This window comes from Melanerpes formicivorus, unplaced genomic scaffold, assembly GCF_026170545.1.
Source record: "Melanerpes formicivorus ecotype bairdi unplaced genomic scaffold, bMelFor1.0.p_v2 SCAF_23, whole genome shotgun sequence".
Taxonomy (NCBI): Eukaryota; Metazoa; Chordata; class Aves; order Piciformes; family Picidae; genus Melanerpes; species Melanerpes formicivorus.
Window position 1 is genome coordinate 7,160,273 of NW_027142375.1, and position 21,059 is coordinate 7,181,331.

General features: G+C 45.4%; 1 protein-coding gene across 2 annotated transcripts in view; it reads left to right on the top strand.

Annotated features, from left to right (window-relative positions):
- The first annotated feature begins 6,910 nt into the window (after positions 1-6,910).
- The window catches only part of IGF2BP3 (insulin like growth factor 2 mRNA binding protein 3), a 121,853-nt gene continuing 107,704 nt past the window's right edge, over positions 6,911-21,059 (top strand). For both annotated transcript variants that reach the window (XM_068152437.1, XM_068152439.1), the window contains exons 1-2: positions 6,911-7,142; positions 8,433-8,493. In XM_068152437.1, the coding sequence (XP_068008538.1) occupies positions 6,968-7,142; positions 8,433-8,493 (236 nt within the window). In that variant the 5' untranslated portion in view covers positions 6,911-6,967. The remainder of the gene's footprint in view (positions 7,143-8,432; positions 8,494-21,059) is intronic.

Consider the following 21,059-nt stretch of genomic DNA (forward strand, 5'->3'; position numbering starts at 1 on the left):
AATTATTCACATATAAGCATTAATGTCTGCAGGAGGAGCCAATAATCCCACAGCTCAGCCTTCAAGCCTCACAGGTAGTTTAAAATTGCCATATAGTCCATAATTCACAGACTCAACTACCCAATCTGCTTAAGAAACAGAGCAGAAACAAAAACGTGACTGCATTTAATGTTAGATTGCTTTCTGATCTTGAGAACAAAAAAAATTAGTACTTATCAAATCATAAAATATACACTGTGCTGGGAAAGCATTTTAAATACAAATATTCAAGACCATGTTTTTCTAAGGGTGCATGTATCAATGGCCAATTTAAACAGCTTTTTTTTTTTTAATGAATGTAACATCCAAACTGGAACAATTATTCCTGATGAAATTTGTAGAAGGCATATCCAACATCTAAACCAAACCACTGCCTGATCTGGGAAGGCAATGAATTCTTATCAACCTCAAGCAACAGAATAAATAGACTTTAAGATTTTTCAACTAAATTAAAGCAAACAAGAGCAACAAAAGAAGTAAAGTACGAAATTTCAGGAGCTGACATCTTCAATTTTGCTTTGCCGTAACAAAAATAAATCAACCCTAAGTTCTATGCAAAATAAGTGTTTTGTTTTTTTTTTTTAATGTTAAAAACAAAAATTTGAAGTGTTTTTTTGGTTGGTTGGTTTTGGTTTTGTCAAAGGCAAGCATTACACCAGAATTGTTAAAGAAAGAGATCAACGTTTTTTTCTAATTAACAAATAATATCTACTTGAAAAGAATTCTGGGCATCAAAATCTAACCAGTACCAGGTAATGAAACCAAAATATAACACTTTTTTGCCCCCCTTATAACCTTAACATATGGAAGGTCTTGGGACTGAATTCACCATGCACCTATAATACTGCTAGCTGACACCACCACTATCATGCTAGTAAGGCAAAACAGATTCTGGAGAAGAGGGTCTCATTGCTCTGACCAAAAGGATTTTCTGCTTGGATTGCTGCCCCATTTTACTCTTTTACTTGATATTTTTTTTTTTTTCTTCTTGTCAAAAGTTCTTGATCAAAGGAGGAGCAAATAAGAAATATATTCTGATTTCTCAAAAATGTGAGAAAACAAAACAAGAGCACAAACCCATCTGAACACGGTTAAATTGCATGTAACCAGTGAGAAACATTTTTGCTTTTGAAATAACACCTTCATTTTCAGTTCTCCACCCCTTGTAAAAGCCCTACAAAATATTTTGCAGCTAGAGGAAGCCATGTTGACAATTATTCCCGTCATTTGGTCAAACAAACTTCTGAATTCGCCTACCTGTTTTATAAAGGATATATTTATATTTTTTCTGCATTCACTTTCCACCACAACTGCAAAGATCTCAGGTTTCAGATATCAAACTGAAATATGATAAGTTCCATTTTGAAAGCCCCATTTTACAGCCAGCTGTGCCAAGCAGAGTGAACACTGATGAAAACTTCATGTATATTTATATGCAAAAAAAGATTGTAAGCCGTTTCCACGTAACTTAAATATATGTGATCAGATTTTTGTCTTGCAAGATCTGTTTGCAAACGTTTGAAAGCTGAAAATAAGAGAAACTGAGAATTCAGTATGTGAATAAAGAGATCTCTGGACAAAATGGAAAAAAACCAAAATACTTACTTTGAAATCAGCATGCAGAGATTTCTTCTAAGTCCCAGTTACAGTGTTTTATATACCGGAAGGCTTGTTTAGAAATCGTTTGTATTATTTTAATACAATAATACTGCGATAACATCGCGTTACAAAATAAAAGAATTCCTGTAACTTTCCGACAAGCAAGACAGTACAGACAGCTAGCCTCTTTGCATTTTTTTTCTTTTATTGGAAAAACAGAACTGGCTACAATGTCTTATCTCAAGCCCTAAAACTTCCGAAGTAAGCGTGTAATGTATTTTCTCCATTTCAGCCAGGCACGGCAGTCGCCGTGCTCCTCGCTCTCATTCACAGGCTTTTGCAGCGTTTCGTGATCAAGACTCACAAGCCTGGGAACGGAGCGGGTCCCCGTGCTCCGGCAAGCACCGTGCAGTGCTTTTTGCCTGCGCAGGCAGCCTCCGCTGCTACGAGAAGCCGAGCGGAACCCACTCCGAGCACCGAGAGACGAAAACTGCCGGTATCAAGCCGCCGCCGCCGCCTCACCCAGCCGCCCGGAGGTGCGTGCTTCGGTAAAAGCGGCCAGACCCGCCGGTAGCACAGCGGCAGCGTCCGGAGCCACCAACCCCGCTGGCTGCGAGAGGTCGCCTGCCGTCGCCCCCCCTCCAGACCCCAGAGACCTGCTACCGCCCTGGGACTCCTCGGCATGGGCATTCTGCGGATCCGGCTGCGCTTCCCGTTCCCGTAAGGCGCCCACGCCCCTCCACTCCTTTGTTCATCGCCCTCCCGGTACGGCTGCGGCGCGGCGCCTCGGCCCTATCACTGAGTCAGAGACCCCCGGAACCGGCATCTCTGCAGCGTGGCACCCACTTACCGCCTTACAAAGCCCCAACCCGCTGGTGAGGGGGAGGGAGGGAAGAAAGAGCCGGCTGACTCCCATCCCTGCCCTCCCCTGGCCGGTGGCGCCGCGCCCCACTCCCGCCGCCGCCCCCTCCCCTCCCCTCTCCGCGCCCCGCCCCGCCGCCGCCGCCCGGGCAGCCGCCCCCCGCCACCTCCGCCGCACGGCCGCCACCGCTTTCGCGCCACGCGCCGCAGGGGCCGGCTCGGAAGCCAATGGGCAACCGCGCCGCGGCGGCGGGCGGCGCTGGTAGGCGCAGGGCGCAGCCAATGGGAGGCGGCGCAGCGCCGCGGTCCGCGCCGCTTACTACGAGTGACTATGGCCGCTCGCGGCTGGGCGCACGGGGCGGCCCCGAGCCCCTGGGGTTGGCGGCGCCTCGCGGCCGCGGCACGAGAGCAGGACGGGGCGCGGCCTCTTCGTGGCGGGGCCGGGGCCGCTGGCGGACGGCCCGTCGCGGCCGTCCCGTCGGGAGAGGTAGCCGCGCCCGCGAGGAGCGGCGGCTCCTCTGCGCCGTGAGGGGGCAGGGCCGGGGACGGCGGCACCCCTGCCGTCTTTAGCGACGGTTGGAATTCAGGACCCCGGCGGGTGGCCGCCCGGTGGCCGTTAGGCCCCGCGGAAGAAGCCCGCTGCCCCTGCTCCCCATGATGGCTGCCCGGCCCCCGCTGCCCATCGCGCCGGCGGCCGTGCCTCAGCCACAAACCCACGCGGGAGCCTTCCTTGGGCGGCAGCAGTCTAACAACAAAAAAAACCCCAAACCCAACATTTAATGGTAAATATTGAGGCTGCGGGCGGTCCAGCGTGCCACCCACCCACCGTGCGCTGAGGGCAGAACCCGGCGGAGGGGGGAGCGAGGGAGCGCCCTCCCCCCCGTGACCGTGGGAGCGGGAATGGACGGACGCTGCAGAAGCTGTCGGTGTCTTACCCTAGATCGTGGGAAGAAGCACATGGTTGAGTTTTAATTCTAAATGGCAGACTGTCTTAAATGCTCTCCCTAATTGCAAGTTGGCTTTACTTCCATGTGTAGAATATTTACGTGAGCATTTCAACTTGGTTGCTGTGGATGATAAACATAAACATTTGAAATGCAGAAGAAAATAAATAAATTGATATAATCACTTTTCTTACAGAGGTGGCTTGAAAAATAGGTTAACCATGAGAATGCCCGAATGTCTGCTCGTGCATTTGATTTGTGAGTGCCAAAATAAATTACATCTCAAACGGTAAAACTCTATTCTCAGTAGTGTTCAGATTTGGGATTGCCCAACTGATCTGGACTGTGCTCATCTGTACAGGGAAGTGGAGATTTATCAGACAGTGAGCAAGTTTTTTTTGTTGTTGAATTGGTTTGGCATTTGAGGTTTAGATTTACTCTTCAAGCCACTGACCAACACACACTTCTTGACAAACAAAGCAATGCATTACCCAGCAGTACAGAAAATATTTCAGCTTATTAGCAAAATGTTTTCAGAGTATATATATTAAAAAAAAGGGGGGGGAGATGGCTAATAAGCAACATTTTTTTTCCAAACCATCTGATTGCCAAGTGGTTTGTGATGTTGTTGGACAACTGATGCATATTGTTATCATGAACTCTCAAACTTCATTTAGTAAAAATTAAAATGAAAACAAAACAAAACAAAAAAACCCTAACAAAATATTATCAAACTAGAATTATAAATGACACACAGACACCCTGCTTGCAGGAAATGCCAGATAATGCTATAGACCAGCCACGTAGAATTGAGGACGTTCAGTCTGCCTTCTAGATTCAGTGTGAATAAAATTTATAAAGAATGCAATTAAATCTCCCAAGAGCAGTGACGAATTTCCTTCACAAGTTTAACTCAGAATTGTGTAGTTTGGAGGGGGCTGGTTGTTTTTTGACTTGGAAAGACAATTCGTTTATTTTCGTCAGGCTGCGCAGGACAGGGTTGTGAAATACAAAATTAATTTAGAGAAATAAAAAACCAAAGCCACATTTAGCATCAAAAAAAAAAAGCCATAACAGATTAATCCTGTAGAAGAGAAATTATTTCTCTCTATCCCCAAGATAATAATTTGCTGATTTTCTCCAAAATGGAAGCAGTGATTACATTCTGATGAGTGGATCACAAAGCACTTGCTTTCTTCAATCGCAAGCTGACAATTAAAAGTTCATAAAACTGACACCCGGATTAAACAATGGGTTGAAATTACAAATGTTGGGGGCTTTTTTTTTGGTAAAGCGAGGCGCTTGGCTGCACCCAACAAAAGGGCCGTATTTCCAACTTACTGCAACATTCACCCAGCCCCTAATGATTTCACAATGGTCTGGGACTCCAGCCCTCATGGTAAGACATGTCTCCTTGCATCATACCACCACACGCCAAATCCTTAGCGACTTGCTCTCGCCCCCGCGCCCTGCGTACCACCACCGCAGCCCGACGCGGGGGACAAAGCCTGCCCCTCTCATGGCTTCCCAGGGCATTTAAATCACCCCTTTCGAATTCTACGCTGGTTAGAACATAGGCATCAAACTATGAAGCGTCCCTGTTTACTACGGATTTCTAGACGTACTGCATGACATGTGGAAATCCATTCACTGCACACTAATAAAAGTATTTTAACCATTTTCCATGGATATACCTATTAAAAAGTACCGCAAGAAGCCTACCACAGAACAAATGAAACCTTCGGCTAAAGTGCGTTGAATTATTAAACAAAACCTACTAGATCGCTATATTAAACACAGTGCTGGCTTTCATTTCCGTATCCTTTCTTCATCTTCAGGCAACATTTTGTTTGCACTGGAAAGGCTCCACACCCTCAAACCCCTCCCCCACAAGCCCACCATTGTATCTGTACGAATGTGGAGAATTATGAATGGTTCCTTAAACCGGGCCGGGGGCGGGGGGGGAGGGGGTCGCCAAATCCCTTTGTGTGCCGTTACCAGCCGAGGGCAACGGTGCCTTTGCGTTTCCCCCCGCGCCGTCCACCATTACCCAGATGGAAAGGCAGCGTGGTCCCCCCGCCCCTCCCGGGCCAGGCAGAGCCGGAGTGCGGCTCCCTCGCCCCAGGACTCTCCCCTTCTTCATCATCCCCCAACTCTCCTCCACCCCTTTGTCTTCCTCCCCCCTCCTTTCTCCTCCTTTCCTTAAGGCTCAGCACAAGGGGCATTGCGAGTAATACAGAAATATTACCATATGGGGCTCCTCCGAGGCTGGAGAGACCCCCCGCCCCGCCAGTCCCCCAGCACGCAGCTGCGGCGGAGATGCGCGGGAGCGGATCCCCGCTCTCCCCCGCCGCCTCCCCCCATGCCTGCACCCCCTCCCCCCTCTTTTTCTTCCCCTTTCTAATCCCCCTCCCCCGACCTATGGTGCCGGGGAGCGGGATCGCCCAGGCACGACCCCAATGAATAATCCCCACAGCCTGGCACGGCGGGGGAGGAGCGGAGCGGGGCGGGGGGGGGGGGGGGGGGGGGTGTGGGGGCGGGCATTGCGGTGCCTTTTCCCCTCCCTCCCCGGGATCACACCCCGCTCGCACGGGGGGAGGTGCAGCCGCCCAGCCGTTTTTGGGCGGCGGGGGCGCGCAAAGCGGACTCCCTCAGTGGAAGGGCAGAGGCGGCGCCGACCGGCGCCCACCCAACTCTGGTTCCCCTTCCTCCGCCCTCTCTAAACTTGTCCTGTCCTGTCCAGCCTCCCCCCACACCCCTCCTCGTCCTTCACCCCGGCCCTCCTCCTCCTCCTCCTCCTCCTCCGTGAGTGTGTGCGCCCCATCCACTCACTAATTGAAGAGCTGGGATTCCTCACGTGAGAAGTTGATTTGTAGTTTGAACACGTGGCTCATTCAAAAAGCCGGAATATTCAAGTAATTTTTTTTTCTCTCTTTCCCTCCTTCCCTCCCCCCTCTCCTTCTCTAGTGGATTTTTTTTTTTTTCAGAGGGAGAGGCGGCGCCTGCACGCACGTAGTGTGACATTTCCATAGTCCGCCTGCTGCTGCCAAAGGGGCTTGGGGGCAAGACAAAAAAAGTAGTTTTTCCTTTTTTTTTTTTTTTTCCTTCCTTTTTTTTTTTTTTTTTTTTTTTCCTCCCCTCTTTCCCTCCTCCTTTTCCTCTCCTCAGCCCGCCATCCAAGGCCCCGGCGCTGGGTGTTTCCCCCGCGCCCCCCATGCACCCGGGTAGCACGGCAGGCACCTAGGGCTCCCGTTTGGCTACGCGTCTTTTTTTTTTTTTTTTTTTTTTTTTCCCTTTTTTTTTTTTTTTTTTTTACCCCTTGAGAGAGAGAGGGAGGGACACAAGCTGCAGATCTGATTTTTTTTTTTTTTTTTTTTTCCCCTGTCTCCTCTCTCTCTCTCTCTCTCTCTCTCTCTCCTTCCTCCCTCCATCGCATTTTGTTTTATTTCCCCCTTCCTCCCCACCTCCTCTCGCAAGACGAGGGTTGCAGTCCGCGGTGCGCGCCTTCTCGAGCCGCCAGGAAGATGAACAAGCTCTACATCGGCAACCTCGGCGAGAACGTCAGCCCCCTCGACCTGGAAAGTCTCTTTAAGGACTCCAAGATCCCATTCTCGGGCCAGTTCCTGGTGAAGACGGGGTACGCCTTCGTGGACTGCCCCGACGAGAGCTGGGCCATGAAGGCCATCGAGGCACTTTCAGGTGAGCGGTCCTTTCCACTCCCCGCTCTCCTCGCAGCCCCGACGGCTCCCGCCGCCTGCGCTCCTCCGCGGCCGCGGAACTGCTGCAGGGAGAGCTGGGCCTCGCCGCCGGTCTGGAATAGAGGTTCGGGAAGGTGCCTGCTACCCTGACTCCCCTCCCGCCCCAGGTGAAGTGCAAACTGTTGTTTTCCTAGCGTGGCCAGAGCTGCTTGGCCTTCCCGCGGAGGCTTTGCGCGGGGCTTACGCGGCAGCGGCCCCCCGGGAGAGACCAGCTTGGTGAGGCGGAGGAGTGGGGCTGGGGAGGGGCGGGAGCCTGGGCCCACGGACCCGCGGCGCAGCGGCTCCCATGTTTTTCCACACCCCACGGCCAGCCCTGCCCGGCCGGGGCCCCTCGCTGCATCAGAGGGGGAGGGGGGAGGACGAGGGTGGCCGTGGGTGCCGAGAGGAGGGGGAGGACTGCGGGCGCTGGGCAGCGGCTGCACACCCCCTTCGGGCATAACTGGACACCCCCACCCTCCCCCGCAGCCCCTCACAGGGGCCGCCTCCCCCCGAAGCTGGCTGGGGCTTCCCGCGGCTTGGCGCAGGCCGCAGGGCTGGGGGCCAGCAGCCGAATTGCCCCAAACTTGGGAGGGGGGGCAGCCCCTGTCTGCTCCCCCCCGCTGCCCTACTATTTATTTCGGTTTCTTTTCGTGGGTCTTAGGCACCCATCACCGCCTCCAGCAGCGCGCCGACTCCTGGCCCCGACATCCTGTTTTCGTGTGCTTTAAAAAAAAAAATAAAAAAAAAATTAAAGAAATGAATTTTTTTTTTCGCGTGAAGCGGCTCTGCGGAGGTCTGCTGGGAGAGGTTCCCTCGGGAAAGACGGGCTCGGGCAACGCTCGGTGTCTCCGTTCGGCTTCCTTCCCGCCCGCTTCCGCGCAGCAAACCGCCCCAAGTTGGAGGCCCGGCGGGGGCCGCCGGAACCCCCGCTGTCCGTGCCCGAGCCCCGGCCGAATCCGGCTCCCGCACACGGTGTTTCACCAGCCGTTTTTTTTTTTATCTCGAGGCTGGGGCGGAGGAAGGGGCCCGGCTGAGGGCAGCTCCGGCTTCCCCGCGGCAGCGGCTCGGCCCCGGGCGCCGGGCTGTGTCGCCTTACCCGCTCCGCCGGCGCCCGGGCTGCCGATGAATGGGCTAACGTGTTGCGCTCCCGTTTCCTGCCTTACGCCCCTGCGAACCGGCTCCGGGAGACGGGTATGAGCGACGGACGGACGGCTGGGCTCAAGTATTTTCTCCTTTCTGTGTATTTTTGTAGGTAAAGTGGAACTGCATGGGAAACTCATAGAAGTTGAACATTCAGTCCCTAAAAGACAAAGGTAATGTCTTTTTCTTTTTGTCCCTCAGTTACTCAGTGAGAAGCAATTTGAAAAATGCTTAGGTTTGTGTTTCTCTTCCCTGTAGATAAATGGACCGCGTTCTTAAACCTACAGGCATGCACTCCGTGCTGCTGTCCTAGAGGGTTGCTAGAACCAACCCTTGTGCTTGTAATGTCTTGGCGAGGCAACAGCGCTAGTTTTCAATTTATTTAAAAAACAACAAACCAAACAAACAACCAGACCCAAAACAAAACACACAACAAACCAACCAACCAACCAAAAAAAAAACCCCAAACAAACCCAAAACCCTTTGTGTGGGAGAAGCAAGTTGTTATGGTGTGATGGCAAAGGGTTGTGATGAAGATTTTAAAATTTAAAGTTCCATGAGAAGAGTTCAAATCTGGGTGCTAGCAGGAAATGAGATGTGGTGCTGTGAGCCGTGTAACGGGCAAGCACATGAGCTTTGCTCCAGCCACAAAAGCATCTTGTAAATATACTGCTATGCATTTTTTTTTCCCCCCTTCCTTTTTAAATCTTGCCATGTTGGAGTCTGCAGCATTTTATAGGCACGTGGTAGAAGTCTCATCTGTATTTGAGAGGATTTTTTTTCATCACTATTTTGAGCTGCTCTATAGAAGCAGCAGGAGAATGGCTTCTTCCCAGTAAGGGCAGGATTTATTCATCCTTAATTTCTAAATATATGTATGATTGGTGTGATTTTTTTTTGCAAGGCAGTAATTTGGTTGGGCCTCCCGTAATGAAGCAATATTTGCCATAAACCAGGGTAGTGTTTTTACATTGCCTATAGCAATGCAGCCTGCTTCGTTCACAAATATTTAGATTGCAGAAAACCTGGTGTGCACCAGAGAGTAAAAGAGAAATAGATCAAACTTTCAACGTTGCTTGCTCCTATACTCCATTATTCAATCTGGGAAGTGTGTCTGTCTGTGTAACTTACTTAAAAATGGCTTCTATTATTTCAGGGTTATTTTTTAAAGTACAGCCTCTATAAATTAGTTGGTTTGTGAAGGTGAATTGTCTGTCTCGGTGGGCATTGTACCTTGGCATTTTGAGAACTAGGAGTTTAATTACTTTTTAGTGTTAGAGGGAAAGCTTTGTTTGAAGGAGTATGGAGGACTTGTGCTTGAAGGGGGGAGAATCGCTCTCTGGACCAATTCATAGCATTCTAATCCTTATGGTTGTGTTCATTTGATACTTTTCATGGTAATGTGTTCTATGTGCTTATTAAATATGCAGGATAAATGGCTTTGATTTTTCAGTAGACCATATTTCAGTGTGTTGTTTTTTTTTTTTCAACACAAAAATACTGTTGTAGATGGAATATATTTTTGGGTTTAAGAAGAAAATTCCATGGGACATGTAGGAACTGATAATTTCCTATTAGTCTCTGTAATAAATTTGTTTATTTAGCTTAAGCTTGCATAAGTAGCATTCTATTTATGCTGTTGAAAACAAATTCATTTCACCTTCAAATTTAAAATCGCTGATGGCCCCTCAACTTTTTTTTTTTTCCCCCCACCCCTTAATATTGCCTAATGTGTTTTAAAAGTATTTTCCTGTTCTTTCAGCTGCCAGCTGGAATGGTGTAAAAGTCCATTCTTCATATTGGGTAGCTTGTCTTCCTATTTGCCTGCAAACTGGCAATTACCAGAATTGTGCCTCTCTCTGTAACTTGTTGAAAAGAATCCTGCAGTCAACTTGAGTCCTTTTCTAGGCATACATTGCCTGCACATATATATATATATAGTGACACTGGGGAAGAAAGTGCACGTGTAATTGTATCAGCATACGCCTATGGCTTCTTCCCAAAGCCCTTATTTATTAAAACGCTGTTTTATCCTGCAGTATCATGTTGGAATGTATCAGATGTAGTTGAGATTTATACTGCTCCTCAAGAGAAAATTCAATTGCACTGAGAAATGCAAAAAAAAAAAAAAAAGAGCTGCACTTCCTTCCCCTTTGTTTCCACTCCCCCTTTCCCAGAATCAAACACAGAAAGCCATTTGCAATTAATTCAGTGGCTTCCATATGTAACAGTGACTCTCTCCTTAATTTTATGGATGGTCTGATACTTTTATTTTTTGGGAGGGTCAAAAAGTTGGAGGTTTTTTTCCACATCTCTGTAAACATTGCTTACTGGGCATATATTTAGAGTTGTTAGGTATGTGCAAAACCACAGTTCTAAAATGTTGAGTGTTTTTTTGTGAAACGGGTTATTAAGGCGCTTTCAAAGTAACTTACTTTAAGTCTTTGTATCTTTTCCACACAAGGGAAAGGTGCAGATGCAGCCAGGGGGTGTGTGTGTGGGGGGGATGTGTTGCTCAGCAGGCCCACCCAGTGAGATTGCTGGAGAGAGCTTCCAGAGAGGCCTGTGTGCTCCAGCTTGCGAGATAGGGTTAGAGAAGTGATGCCATTACAAAGAAAAAAACCCCAAAAGCGAATGTGTCAAGTCCATCTGTCAGCATGAGTGTACGATTAATAGCTTGGTCAAATGATTACTTCATAAGAGCAGAAGTTGTTTTGTAGTGCACCGAAATGATTCGATACATTGTATTGACCTCTGCTGCTTGAGACTGCTTCATGCAGAGTCCTGGCTCCCCTCCTTCCAACCTCCTTAAATATGATGATTTTTTTTATTTACCCCCAGCACAGTGTGAATATTATCACTTGCAAAGGTAGTTTGTGGCTATCTTGTGCCTGAGGTGCATGGGAGGAAAGGGTAAGGGTTTGGTAATCCATATCCTCATCACATAAAGGAAGGTCAAGAGGTGGTGTCAGCTAGGGTTTCCATAAAGTTGAGCTGAATCTAGAAGACAGTGGATTGTGCATGGCTTGTTATTCAGGATGAAATTCTTGTGCCCAGCAGTCACCGCATTCCAGCCCTTGCTGGATCTTCAGATTTGAAATGGGCACACCCAGGTTTGCAAAATTACCTTCTTACCTGCTGTGGAAGAAGGGAGAGGGCCTTCTGTGTGGCTTCCTCCCACCCCTCCTCCCTGGAAGTGCTTAAAAACAGACAAGGGGATATACTGTGGTTGAAAGGAGGGGCATGGTCAAGATTTCCTTGATGGAAGGGTGGGGAATTGTTTTGGGGGAGGTGCAAAGTATTTAATAAGCTTGGACTAGATTCCTGACTTGCTATTGAAATCTCAAGAGAATGCCAAAGGAATGCAGCATTTCTGCATTCAGACCCCTTGGTGTGGAAGAAGGCTACTGCAATATTTAATGGTTTAGGTCACTTCATGCAAAAGTTGGAGAAGACACACTAATAATTCTGGCTGCTAGTCACACACTGCAAGGCAAGGCAGAGGACTCCTGGTTGTGATCATTGCTTGGATGGGTGTTCTTTTTGCAAAGCAGCAATGCTGGAAGGGGATGGTGGCAGCCCCTCGTGTATGTGTGCCTGTGCCCATGAAACTTGTGGTGCAAGGCTTTGGGTACTACCTTGCAGCAATCCAAGAGCAGCTGGTATCTTGCAAGGCGAAGCATGCTGCAATCTGATTATTCAAATGGCCCTGATGTCACTTGTGCGTACTGAGGGGGGAGGGCGGGCGGGCAGGCAGGCGTTAACTCTGGGCACCTGGGGCTGTGCCTGGTGCAGCCTCCTAGCTCTGGCTTTTGTGCTCAGGTGGGCTTTCCACCCAAATCTGGTCCATCACGCCCACTCCTGGGGCCCTCAGGTGCCTAAAATGCTCACAATAACTGAATTGTGGTAATGATGAGGTACTTCTCCAATTAGTGGGTGAATTTCTCCCCTACACATACCTTGAGTGCTCTTTTTTAGGGGAAGAAATTCACTGTTATCTCTTCCAGAGGGTTCATTTGGGAGAGGAGCAGAAGAAGGTAGTGAAGATGTACTTGTAGGTAGCACTGCCTTTTAATGAGCTGTGCTATGGGGAGGGGAATGGCCTGGCAGCTGTGCTTCACCTCTAATGCTGAAGTATCTGAAGGCTGGTTTGGGGAAAACAGGCACAAATCGCTTTATGCATCCCTATCTGTTCCAGAGACAAACCTTACTCTGTTGGATGGGCTTTGGATTGTGTTGCTAATTGTCAGTATAATGAGATGTTGGGAAATAGCTTCAGAAGGCTGAAGTGTGGGTAGTGGCCACAATGGCCACAGGTATTAAAAGAAAAGAAAAAAAGTCATGGCATTGATCTTTAGTTTTGCTTCTGCAAATATCTATCAGTGAATCATGCTGAGTGTGTGAGAACATGATATAAAATATGCTGTTTATTAGCTGAATGTGTGCTCTTCTGGGGGAAGAGGTGGAGAACTACTCCTGGGTCCAAACCGGAGGAACGCTTTAGAGAGCGGCAGGCTGAAACATTGTGTAGTTCTGGGGGTTCACTCTGTTCCCACACTTAGTTTTTTTGCAGATGTGAACAGGAAATTACTATTATTATTTTTTTTTAAATTATTTTTAATAATCTTTGAAAGCTTACAATTAGAGTGGCAACAAACCTGGATAGTTGAGGTGATTCCTACACAGGCAGCGAGTCCTTGTGGCAAGAACAGTTAACTCTGCTAATTGGTAGGTTGTTGGAAGTTTAATTTTTATAACTCATGCCATTTGAATGTTAATTAAAAAAAACCCTGTTTTGTTTTTTTTTTTTTGGTTGCAGTTTAAAAACAATAAGCCAGACTGCCTGAAATACCCCTATAAATGTGTGATCCTGCTTGCTTTTTTGCTTCTTTCCCTTAACAGGAGGAACCCTGAAAGCATACTGCTAACAGACATTACGGTTTATGTAGATATGGCAGACTTTGAAAGAACACAGTCAAAAATGAGGGTTTGGAAGTGTAATTCAAGGATGGTAAAATACAATCAGGAGATGTGCAAAATTGTTTATTTCTCCTTTTTTTTTCCTCCCTGAAGCATGGGGCAATAACATTTTCCCTGGTTTTGAGACCTTAAAGGTGGTATTTTTGTAAAATGGGACTGTTCATTTCAGTTGCTCTTTTAAGTGCAGAGCATAGGACTCTCCAGTGCTGGAGTCCTTTTGTGGCTTCTGGCTAGCTACTGGTTAGACTTCAAATACTTAGTTTTGACCTGAAAGATTCTTAAATGGGCTGGGATTTTCCCATCTTAACAGAAAATGTGAAGCTTCCTATACTGGCCATGAGAGAGAGACCCAGGAAGAATTAAAATACACCTTATGCTTCATGATGGACAGGGCTGGCTCTTCAGGGAACCTCACAACATATATTCTTTGCTCCTCAAACCTGTTCCTCTCCTTAATGTCATCCTAGCTTCTAGGATTTTATCCTCCTGAGATTTTTGGTAACAAATACATAGTGCCATGGGTCACAGTTGAAGACTTTCTGGTGTTTTCATCCTCGCATGAGCCCATTGAGACAAGCACAAGGCAATATTGATGTGTTGCTTTTTTTCCCCCCCTTCTTATTTATTCTTGGTGTTTTATTATTCAGAGTGAGTAAATAGTTGGAGAAGGAGTGCAAAAAACTAAATGCTGTAAAATCTAAGGAGGATAACATTTCTTGCTTTCTAGAGGAAGAGGAATAGGTGGAAAAAGTTTGAGTAGGACTTATGCCCTTAGCAACACTGAGGTGCTTTATGCACTTCCAGAGGGCTTTAACGTGGTTCTCTTTTAATGTGTGTTCTCATTTTGTTTTCATATGCAAAGTGTTTATCTCCATGTCAGTGCATTCTTTATCTCAAGTGATGCAAAGTATAGTGTTATCCATTGAGCTATATGCTAGTTACTGCTGAAAGTGGAGATAAAATGACAGCTTTTCTGTATTTCATCTAGAAAATGTGATATTGTTACCAGAAATACTTGTGTGGTATTGATAGTTTTAGTCTGAGGCTTCCATCCTTTTTTTTTTTTTCCTGGGCATGCCAAGTGCATGCACTTGAATTCCTTTCCATCCTGCATCTTTGCTGTATGAATGCTATGCTTGCTGTACATATAAACACTGTAGAATGTGCCATCCAAAATCTCCACGGGAATCTGGGTTTAAGGTGTGCTGGGGGCATCTGTAAGCCCAGTGCTTACTGGTGCTGCCCAGCCTCTCTGGGGATGTTTATTTGTGTGGGTACTTCAGTGGTAGTTTTGCTTCCTTGCCACCTGGAGTAAATAATTTGCTGTAGAAAAGCTTTTGCATGGGAGAAAGAGCTCCTGAGCATTTGGGCAAGTTCTAGATGACAAGCAAAAATTATATATTATTGTATCATCTCTTGGTTTTTCTTCTTTTTCAAACCTGCAGTATTTGTTTTGTGAGTGTGTTGAAAGATGCATATGTCTAACAAAGAAGAAGGTCTTGATGTTTGTAGTTGGTTGCTGAGCAAATAAAGTATATTACAAGGGTCAATGGTAGGGTAAAAGTTAAAATACTGTATGTGTAATGGCAACAAAATAGTGGAGCCAAAAAAAAAGGTGGTGTTTTCCTTTTTTTTCCCTTTAATCTGCAAGTATGACACTTAAAAATGGGCAATTCTATTAGATTGTAATATTGATTGTCCTTTTGCTGAAGTGTATTATCATGGCAGGAGGCATAAGAGCAACCTGTAGTACAAAAACTCTCTCCCGTGCAACATAACTTTATCAGCAGTGTGCTTCCCTTGTTGCCCTTCTCTTCATGGTGCAGCAGAATCAGAACCAATTAAAACTGTCCTTGTACAAATCTGGATGGAAGACTGTCTTTAAGAGGTAAAATGGGACACTCTGTGCCTCAGTTTGAGTGAAAATTTGGGTGAGAGCGCAGATAACAAAGAATCAGAGGGAAATGACTCCCCTTGGGTATGGGACTAAATATTGAAACAAAACTGTCCTGAAATGAGAAGCCTTCATCTGGGAAGTGCCTTACTCCATTTTAGTTTGTTTTTGGGGTATAGTTTTGTAGCTCCACTCTGAGAAATAATGCGGAGAAGTGTTTCAAAGGGAGTGTGTATGTCTTTCTGTGCGCATACACACACACACACATACATGCATTTAAAAAGATTATATTGCCATAAAATAATTTGCCATTCAAGAGGAGACCAGCTAAAAATACATGGAGAATTTATAAAAATAGAAAGGTTGGGTGTTTTTTCTTATATATATATATATCCCCCCCCCCCTTCCTAGTGCTAGTACACTTGAACACAACTGGAGCTGAATGTTCACTTTTGAAAGATTAACTTTCATGCTCAGCTGAACTTTAGGAACGCTATTTTAAAATATGTAGTCTACTCCATGTGTCATGCATTTTCCCCTCCTTTGTGAAAAGAGCAGTGCTTTATTGTTTTGGTGAATTGATTTTTAAATGCGAAACCTACACAGCCTGTAGGTTTGGGTTTCGTTTCTTTTTCCCCCTCAAAAACCCCCCGAGTTTGCTTCACTCTAACAAAGCCTTACATATTGTAGTGCAGAAATCAAAATTCCGGATAGGGGGAACTGTAGTCTGTGTCAACAAGATGTCTTTTTTTTTATTCCCCCCCTTCCAGCAGAAATTTTTAATTTATTTGGCTTTTCAATTATTTTCCTGGAAGTTCATCTTAAGTAGCGGTTAGGGATGAAGTAATAAAACTTGTGCTAGGATTTGGAGTCATCCATGTGTGGATCACGGTGGGACTCTAATTTTCTAGGAATTGGCAGGGCAGGAGGGCTAGCTGTGAGAAGGTGGGGGTGAAAAACCACCCATCGAGGGAGTTGTTCTGTTCAGTTGCTTCACGAGGCTTTCATTGTGGGGCCTGGTTCCGCGTGCTCTTTGCCCCTTCTCCCCTGCCCTTGGAGGAAGTCCTTGGTGTGCTGCGGGGAGGCTCTTGGGAAACCGAGTTTGCAAAACTGCTCTAGCTTTGGCAGGGAAAATGTGTGTGTCTTTTGCCATTGATAAATGACACACACGAGTTTGCTTGCTTGCTTTTCTGTCTATTTATTAAATAACAGTTACAGAACAGATCATCCAGAAACACGTTTTTGGTGGCAGTGAGTCGCTTGGTTTGTACATGTAAAGGATATTCTCTGCGTGACGGTGGCTTCCTGGTCACTGTGGAAGATCTACATCTAGAGTAAAAATTTCCAAGCAATGCCTCTTTAGGACTGTACTTTGAATAATATTATATGTGGGATGCTTGAGGAATTTAGGTAGTGTTTTAATCCAAGATAACAGCCTACACTTATGTGAACCATGTGTTGTCCTTTTCCTGATGTAGATTAAAATTCTGATGAGCATGCTTTAAATGATTTTTCCAGAGAAAGTTTTGTGGCAGCCTTAAGTGGGAAAATAATTATTTGTCCATCTTGAAATATTATTCCTAATGTTGAAATAATTTTTCATCTTGGTTTGCTAATTGCATGCTAGCTTGCACAGGTTCCCCTCCCTGTCAAGGGGCTGGTCTGTAATAGGTGTGTACTGCTGTGCCGTAAAGAGCACATGGGTCCTTCTTATCAAGAGAACTGGATCCCTGAATAAACCACATCATTCTTTGTGGAAATCCAACATTCTGGTGTGCAGAGGGAGCTATTTGCCAGGGTCAAGTGAGAGGGATTCAATGCTAAGTGTCTTTTAGTGGTATTGATCACAGCAGATGCCGGTGCTGATTAACAGCGAGAGTTATTACAGGATGAGCTTCACGTTAATAGAAGTTTGGTTATTTAAGCAAGTTCCAGGTGTTGGGGGCAGCAGCATCACTTGGTGTCAGAGTTAAAAACTGGTGTTGCTAACTAGGCAATACTCCTTTTGCCCGTAACAAGCCCTGGAGTACCTCAATGCTTGTTTGTTACCCGACTGTATGAACTCTGCACCTGCACAAAAATCCTTAATGTAGTATGCTTTAAAGGAATGTGCAACTTCTCATTTAAAACTGTCTGCTAATCCAGATGTGCTTCTATTTCAAATGCATACTCAGAGGTGGTAAGCATTTAGTTTAAAATGTAGTCTGTAGATCTATGAATACTTAATGAAGGAATTGAAGGATTCTGTGGTGATGCACAAGTATTTTACTAGTTTCTAATAACCTGTACAAAATACACGAGAAACTGACAGAGTAGAGATTAAAAACTCCCTGTCTATTCACCATGAATTTCTTTGTTTTTGGACTTCAATGCTGGTGCACAGTGCTAGTAGTGTAAAATTGTTCTTACACCTTCAGATAAACCAGTATTAGCCATATATCAGGATGATTATTCTATTAAACTAGTGTTCCTGTAAACAAACAAAAAACACAGCGACTTCCCCTCACCTGAAAAATCAATACCCAAACACCCCACAAAGTTGTAATTGTCAAAGAGTAGGTGACCATTTATTTATTAAATACTGAGTTTCTTTCCCAATTATTGTCTTGAGTCCTAATAACAAATGATGATGTCCTATTCTATTTGTCCACTGGCCTGGTTGCTGCTTATTTCATTTGCATTAAGGATGTGCTTGCGTAGAGTAAGTTGTGTAGCTCTGTTAAGGAGTTTTCATTTTGTCCTGTTATGCAGTTAGAAGGTTTATAAATCATGTGATTTCTATCCCTTCACTCAACCCTAGCTACTCTCTTAACTGTGAGGTATCTGTTGACATGTTAATATACCCCAAATTTTGCATGTAATATAGAATTGTGAATTTTTGACTGAAGTTGTGGAGTACACACCCTTTGTACAGCAGGGCTTGATGACAGTTCAATTCAACTCAAATCATGGGCAAAATTATCTCTTCAGGTCTGTAACATGTGCTTAACCTATATCAAGTTGAAGCCACCCATTACTCCTTGACAGAAAACTTGGGGAAAGATGTAGAAGATTTATCACTATAATGTGTAGAGCCCTTCAAGCTTTTAAATTGAGTTAAAAGTTGTTTTACCTACATGTCTGACTAGCTTCAGTCAAATCACAAAACAGCATTCACTTGTGGTTGGCCCTTGTGGCAAATAATAAGCTGCTGTACGTGGTTTTTCTTCCTGACCCTTTTGCTCATAATACCTTATCCACACAGTTCACTTACAATGAGTGTTACTGGTTTGGGCTGTGTTGGGTTAAGTTCATCTTAATATAAAAATGCTACTTCTGAATGCCTGGAGGACAGCACAGCTCCAGCGCTGCACGTGTGCTTACGTCAGTCCCCTGCTGTACCGCAGGGCTGTGTTTTGTACAGTGCCTCTTCAAAATGGCTTTTCAAATGGAACTTCAAGCTGCATTCACTTCTTCGCTGTAGAGTGCTGGTAGAAACCACATGCGAGACTGTTTTCCTGAATGCCTCTTTGCTGTAGTTCTGACTTGGGTCGCTGGGTGCTTAAAAAAAGAAAAACCCAAGTGGGGAAACAAGGGGAGAAAAAGGCAAGGCAGTGCGTGGAAAAGTCAGCCCAGAACTGAAGGCATGTTTCACCATGATGAAGCTCTGCAACTTTCTGAGGAAGAAATGATGTTTAAGGAGTGATTGTTTTTTGGGAGATGGTTGTGATGTGTGTAGTTCCTGGTAAGACTTAGGCTAGATGAGGAGAGCTTTGCCTGAGTTAGGGCTGGGGGGCTGAGCAGGTGCCCTGACCTGTTTCTTGTCCCTCTGACATCCAGCTCCGTGAACTTTCCTTGCACTCTGTGGATAACGTGCGTGTGGTTACAAACTATTAAAGCATGTCTTTGAGGTTTGGGGGAGGAGAGGGAGGGAGTGCTTGCTTTGTTTCCAGGCGTTTGGGAGCTCCGTTTCTGGTTATTACTGGTAGCTGTCTCATTGTATTGTCCAGTACTAGCCACTAAGCTGATACCAGCATGGTTTGGAGCTGAATTCCTGGGAGGTGACTGGGGGCGGAGAGTGGGGGAGATGAGTGAAGACGACATAGGAACAGGGAACTTAGCAGAAAATTATCAGAAGGATGCTGTCTTTCTGTGTTTGAGTATTTACTTATCTTGTAACATCATAGCCTTGCTTATGCTGATTTAAAAATAAATAAAAATTGGTATCTTCAGCTGTTTCCTGCTCTTTATTTCTTTAATATGTTCTTGAATCCTCACTTGTTGAGCATGTCTCTGTACAGATGGAACAGCTGAATTTCAAAGCTTTGAAAGGCTTATTTAAATGATGCTAAGCTGCTAAAAGCATCTTGATCTACTAGTGGGGCAGGTACACCTAGTTTAGGTATCTCTAGCACATCAGTACTGCATGATTGTCAAAAGAAGCTAGTAATTACTGCCTTGGTGTGACAATAAGCTTGCACATCTGTATACAAACGACATTTGAAGTAATTAACTGCTGACTAATTTGTTAAACTTGGTCACAATTACCATCCCCGTGCACCTGAACTTTGTTCCTTATCTTGGTTTAGCCATCAAGCAAAATGTTATGCATTTGAGAACTCAGTGCGAATAACCTTGCTGTGAATGATAATTGACTTGTAAATCCCACTTATGATTTAGCTGGCTTGTTATAGCACAATATAGGCCTTTTCTCTGCTTTGAAATTAACTCATTAAAATTTACAGTTTTGCTTGATTTAATACAAAGTGAATTAGTGTAACTGCTCAATGCCACCCTCTGCAAAGTGTGGTTTTTCAGTGTAGGAATGTGACTTTTTTTACTCTTTTTGGGTCTGATTGTAGCAGTGTATTCAAATCTGCAGCGATGGTGGGAAAGTCTGTCCACTGTGATTTGCAAAATATGCTTACTGTTCTGTGCTTTCTGTGGAAAAAGGAAGTGGAAAATAATGCAGTTATTTAAAAGGTGGTAATGGCTATCCTGTAATTGCTTTATAGGTCACCTCTTAAAGCCCTGACTCTTTTTTTTATAGTATTTTGAAAGTGGGGGGAAGTTATTAAATGTTAACTGTGAAGGTTACTGAAGAGAATACACTTATACCTCTGAAGTACAAGTGACTGGTCAACAGAACTTGCCTTTGAGAAAAAACTGTAGAATAAAAATGTTGCATCATTTCAGATAGGATAATTAATTTTTAGGTGTTGAGTTTCCCAGTTGAACAGAACAAAATGATACTCCAAGGCTTTCACCAAGGCATGGTGTGAAAGCTCATGGATTGCCTTCCTATATCATACTGTGGTAAGCCTGTGTGCACCAATCCAAGCTCCTGTGACAAAAGCAGAGAAGATTGCTTTGATAATGCTTAAAAATGAAGTTTAATGAGAGGTAATTATAGAATTCATTTGAATAAATATAAACAATTGTGGAAAACTTTTTTTTATGCTCATGTGAAGTAATTGTGGCCTTCCAGTATCTGAAGGGGGCCTACAAGAAGGCTGGGGAGGGACTTCTCAGGATCTCAGGTAGTGATAGGAGTAGGGGGAATGGAATGAAGCTGGAGGTGGGGAGATTCAGGCTGGATGTGAGGAGGAAGTTCTTCCCCATGAGAGTGGTGAAGCCCTGGAATGGGTTGTCCAGGGAGGTGATTGGGGCCCTGTCCCTGGAGGTGTTTTTAGCCCAGGCTGGATGAGGCTCTGGCCAGCCTGATCTAGTGTGGGGTGTCCCTGCTCATGGCAAGAGGGTTGGAACTAGATGATCCTTGTGGTCCCTTCCAACCCTGAATGATACTATGATACTATAATGCTTTTAACTACGCCAGGACAAAATATGTACTGTGAATGTGGATTCACTAGTGTAGACGTACTTAGC